The sequence below is a fragment of the Acipenser ruthenus genome, chromosome 13 (assembly GCF_902713425.1).
Source record: "Acipenser ruthenus chromosome 13, fAciRut3.2 maternal haplotype, whole genome shotgun sequence".
In the NCBI taxonomy this organism is placed as follows: domain Eukaryota; kingdom Metazoa; phylum Chordata; class Actinopteri; order Acipenseriformes; family Acipenseridae; genus Acipenser; species Acipenser ruthenus.
The window spans coordinates 3,977,715-3,982,411 of NC_081201.1; the positions used below are offsets into that span (position 1 = coordinate 3,977,715).

General features: G+C 34.9%; 1 protein-coding gene across 1 annotated transcript; it reads left to right on the forward strand.

Moving 5' to 3' along the window:
* The first annotated feature begins 600 nt into the window (after positions 1-600).
* Positions 601-4,547, forward strand: b9d1 (B9 protein domain 1). Its single transcript, XM_059035465.1, has 7 exons — positions 601-839; positions 1,099-1,167; positions 1,871-1,982; positions 2,185-2,281; positions 2,505-2,567; positions 3,884-3,951; positions 4,202-4,547. Exons 1-7 carry the CDS (start codon positions 780-782, stop codon positions 4,345-4,347), a joined length of 615 nt encoding a protein of 204 aa, XP_058891448.1. The 5' UTR covers positions 601-779; the 3' UTR covers positions 4,348-4,547.
* The last annotated feature ends 150 nt before the right edge of the window (positions 4,548-4,697 follow it).

Here is a 4,697-nt window from a genome sequence, read left to right on the forward strand (position 1 = left end):
ATGAATGAAAAAAATGAGATCTTTTTTTATCCACACCACAACATAGTTGTTATACTGAAATATTGATATTCCCAAGTAGACAGACAAGGTTGCAACTTTCTTAAATATTAGTTACTGTAGGATATATATCCTAATTTAATACATTAATAAAGCAAACTTTGACAAACTAAGGGTTCATTTTCTCTATTTAAATTTACATTTCTTATTTTTCATATATTTTGTTTAATGTTTTGTGAAGATTTTGTACGTTTCTTTGGTGCCATCTGGAGGTAGAAGAAGTAATTTTGCGCTGGCCGTAAGTATCTGTAATCCATACCTTAACTTAAATAATATTATTTAAGTTAAGGTATGGATTACATCATGGATGTGATGTATCCCATGATATTACCTTTGCGAGAACATACATGTTTCTAAACTTTCGACTTTATGAGAACTCACCTGTGCTTATACAACAACGGCATTGATAAACATACTGTCTTTATTCCACTGAATTACGTGCTGCTAAAAAAAAAAATTCTGTGCTCTTTAAATGGCACTTTTCATTCGGCGGGTCCGTATAATAGAGCAGTGCACAGCTTGCAGTAGCATATGCAATCAAAGAGCACTTAAGACTAAAGTAAAACGCTTTCCTTCCTTTGTATTTTGGACCTAACGAGAACCCGTAAAAGAGGCGTCCTCGGTATCCACAGGAGATCTTGACAACAGAGGAAGTAGCCGTAACGACATAGATAACAAGAACATTATTAGTTCGATTGCAAACCGTTGTGTAAAAAGCAAAAATGACAGCCAACCCTTCTGTTTTTCTTCTTATGGTTAATGGGCAAATCGAAAGTGCAAATGTAAGTGTTGCAAAAATATAAACTCTAAAACTGTAGTAGAAAAAAACTCCCTCTTTTAAGCCACGCTAGAATTTATTTAAGTAGGATCATTTTGTGTTGTTGTTTTGTTCAAAATTAAACATTGTGAGCAGAAGCAATATGTCTAAACGTGGCTGGGGAGTTTATCGTCTTCACTTTAGTCTTACCCATTAGTGCTGACTAAGAATCAGAATCGGAATTCTAAAACAATGCAACTAATTGCTCTTTGCTTTTGTTCTAGTTCCCAGAGTTTGACGACCTATATTGCAAGTATTGCTTTGTGTACGGCCACGACTGGGCTCCAACTTCTGTAAGTACTAAAGATATTTTTAGTTTTTACCTGAGTTGAACTGGAATTCATTACAAACACAGTACATTTATATGTTATTTGTAAGGGCGGAAAATCAATAGCTATTTAACCTTTTTTTTTTGCTTTTGTTTCATCAGGCAACACTGAAAACTTCCACTAGAGGGAAGCATAGTAATTAAAACATGACAAGCTCCCGAAAGAGGTTGTGGGGAAGGGTGTAAACATACGGACCCCGGGAGCGGCACAAATGCATATCCACTAGAAACTTCAGGGCATCAGATGGGTTAGGGTTATGTTTTAGGGCAGTGTTGATGTCGGAGAGGTGCAGTGTAGCTTGCACGGGGGAAGGCAGGAGACATAAGCCCGATATATTTGTACGGCTCTTTGTACAGCGGTATCGGTGCTATGCTTTAGTGCGAGAGGTCCCGGGTTCGGGTTCGCGTCCGCCCTCCACATGTGTGTGATGTGCCTGCCTGCGTTGACCCAGATCGCTAATAAATTATAGATAGATAGATAGATAGATAGATATAGATATATACATACTGTGTTCAGTACAAACAATCTTGTTTTGTGTAAAATTACTAAAAACATACACATCCTGATCATCAATCACTTTTTTTTTTTTTTTTGTAAGTCTAAAAGTGACTTGGGCTTTGTTTGCGTTATATGGGCTGCTAAAGATTAATGCTGCTTGATGTTTTAGGGTCTAGAAGAGGGAATATCTCAGATAACCTCCAAGAGCAGAGACACCCAGCAAAACTTTGTGTGGAACTTTCCTATTGACATCTCTTTTAAGAGCACAAACCCATTTGGCTGTAAGTACCACATATTGTACTACTATAAGATACAGTATATGTCAGCTAATTGCATTACCTTTTTGTCAAACTATTTTATGCAATTAACCTCTGCAAACATCAGGAATACATATACACATTTTCCTAAGAAAGGAACTATTTTATTTATCAAGTATGCAACTGATTAATGAAACATTTTATGCTGTTTTCACTCTCTTTCCAGGGCCCCAGATTGTGGTCAGTGTATACGGCCCTGATGTCTTTGGGAACGATGTAGTTCGAGGGTATGGAGCTGTACACATCCCATTCACCCCAGGCCGGTGAGAATTAAAATCTTGTAATAAATAATAAAAAGAGTTATGCATGACGCATAGCATATGGCATAACAGCAGTGTTAAGTTATTAGCTGGTTCTGAAAACTGCTGTACAGTGATGTCTGTGTACTGTCCCCATGCATCAGAATACATGAATAATGAAGAATACGAGGAATGTGTGTTTTATCAACAAAGAAATAACATATTTGGTGGTTTGATTTACCCTTAGACACAAGAGAACCATTCCAATGTTTGTTCCCGAATCTTCCTCAATGCTGCAGAAGTTCACAAGGTAAACATACTAGACATGAGACCAAAATACACATGCTGAGACTGTGACTACAATGTGTGTGTGTGTCTATATATATATATATATATATATATATATATATATATATATATTTTTTTTTTTATTAGTGGAGAGTCAATTATCCAAACTAATCGGAACCGATACTAGTTTGCATAATCGATTTGTATGGATAACAATTAATAACAATTACTGTACCTTTTAATAATGTGTAGAATAAAGTTAACATACACAAGTACTTAGTACACAAGTACCTGCTGATGATATATAGCTAGTAACCTATTGTATCACATTAAGCATACACAATTACAAAGCTTTACAAATCATTAAATTAATGCAATTCAGTAAAACGAACACATTCAGTTAAGGTAATTACTGTAATTTAAACATACCATATACCAAACTTTGAAAATCATTGAAGAATACAATTCAGTACAACTTTGACACATTACAGAACTCTAGGAATCATTAAACTTCAGAAATTCAGTAAAATGTTTCTATACTTTGATACTTGCTGTTAAGGCATTGTAATAACATGCAATTGAAGTGAATAAAATAAAAGTTCTTAGCTGCTCAATAACATAGACATGATGTCCAGCCCTTACTGACGAAATAGAAGAAAAATAAAGAACGAGGTGACTGTTTTAATTTGCTTAACTGCAGCAATTTAAAGCACACAATGCTCTATCTGTAGTTTTGGTGGTCTGAATAATTCTGTAGCTTTCATTTGCCTCAGTCTGCTGGTCCTTTTTTTTGGCAGCTAAATCGCATAGCCATTTTAGCAGCAGAAGCTGTGTGCGTAATACACCACACGTAATTCGTCATGTGATTACAAGTGCAAGCGGTTGATCAAAGATCGGATAACTGACGCTACTGTGTGTGTGTGTACACATATATATATATATATAGAGAGAGAGAGAGAGATCTGTATTTATTTTTATTCTGCATTTACAAAGGGCTTAAAACAGTAAAAAAAAAAAAAAAAATTAAACTAGAATACTATTTCATGACCTGATGTTAGATTGTTGTGCGATCAGGACACTTCCTTTAACAAGCATTGGACATTTAAATGGGTAAATGCTTTTCTGTGGTATTCTATCTTAAGTTGGTATATAATCTCATACAAATCATGATATTGCCAATGCCTGCCCCATTGTATGCACCCAGTGATAAATATATTTAGTTTGTCATTTAGATAAATGGCAATCAACTTCCAGTAAGAAAAAAAAAAAAAAATTAATATTGCTGTTCTGTCCTTTTATTGATCATACAACCTAATATAGCATTCTGGTTTTCCTCAGCTGGTTTATGGGAAGACGCCCCGAGTTCACAGACCCCAAGGTTGTTGCCCAAGGAGAAGGAAGGGAAGGTAGGTTACGCTAAAGAAGGCAATTGCAGGAATGTTTGCAAAACTTGTCAATTTGATCAACCCACACCATGCCGGGATAAGCCACAGCTGGACTTTATTGTAAAATGCTATTAAACAGATGTCCCATTTTATGCTTACATTTTAAAGAGCATACCCATAAAATACAGTATTTACATTAAAGCAAACACTTTCAAGGTTCAAAAGGTATATAACTGTGTGTACATGACCTATACATGTTTTTGTTTTTCAGTTACAAGAGTACGTTCACAAGGATTTATTACTCTTTCTTTCAATGTTGTCACAAAAGACATGAAGAATCTTGGTTATGACACCACCACTGCAGACCTTCAGAATCCTTCAGTGTCCACTGTTACAGATGCTTCCTACAGAACATAAACAGATATTTACTGAAGAAATGCAATTTTTTTCACCTGTGTTGTAATATATAGTATGTAGTGTAATATATAATCATATTCACATGTACTTCAACTCTACTTGTAAACAGCATACCTGTATATTGCACTCTGCTGTAAATAACTTTTTTTTATTGATTTTTATTTAATAACTTTTTTATATTTAAATAAAATCTGAATTTATATGGTTTATACATGTGTTTATTCCTGCATGTTCTAGATCAGTGTAGGAAAGGTAGCACATTGTCAATGCATTAGCCTTTCATCTCAGTAGACCTGGGTTCATATAATTGTAATTAAAAAAGCATTAAAAAGAAAAACACACACTGCATG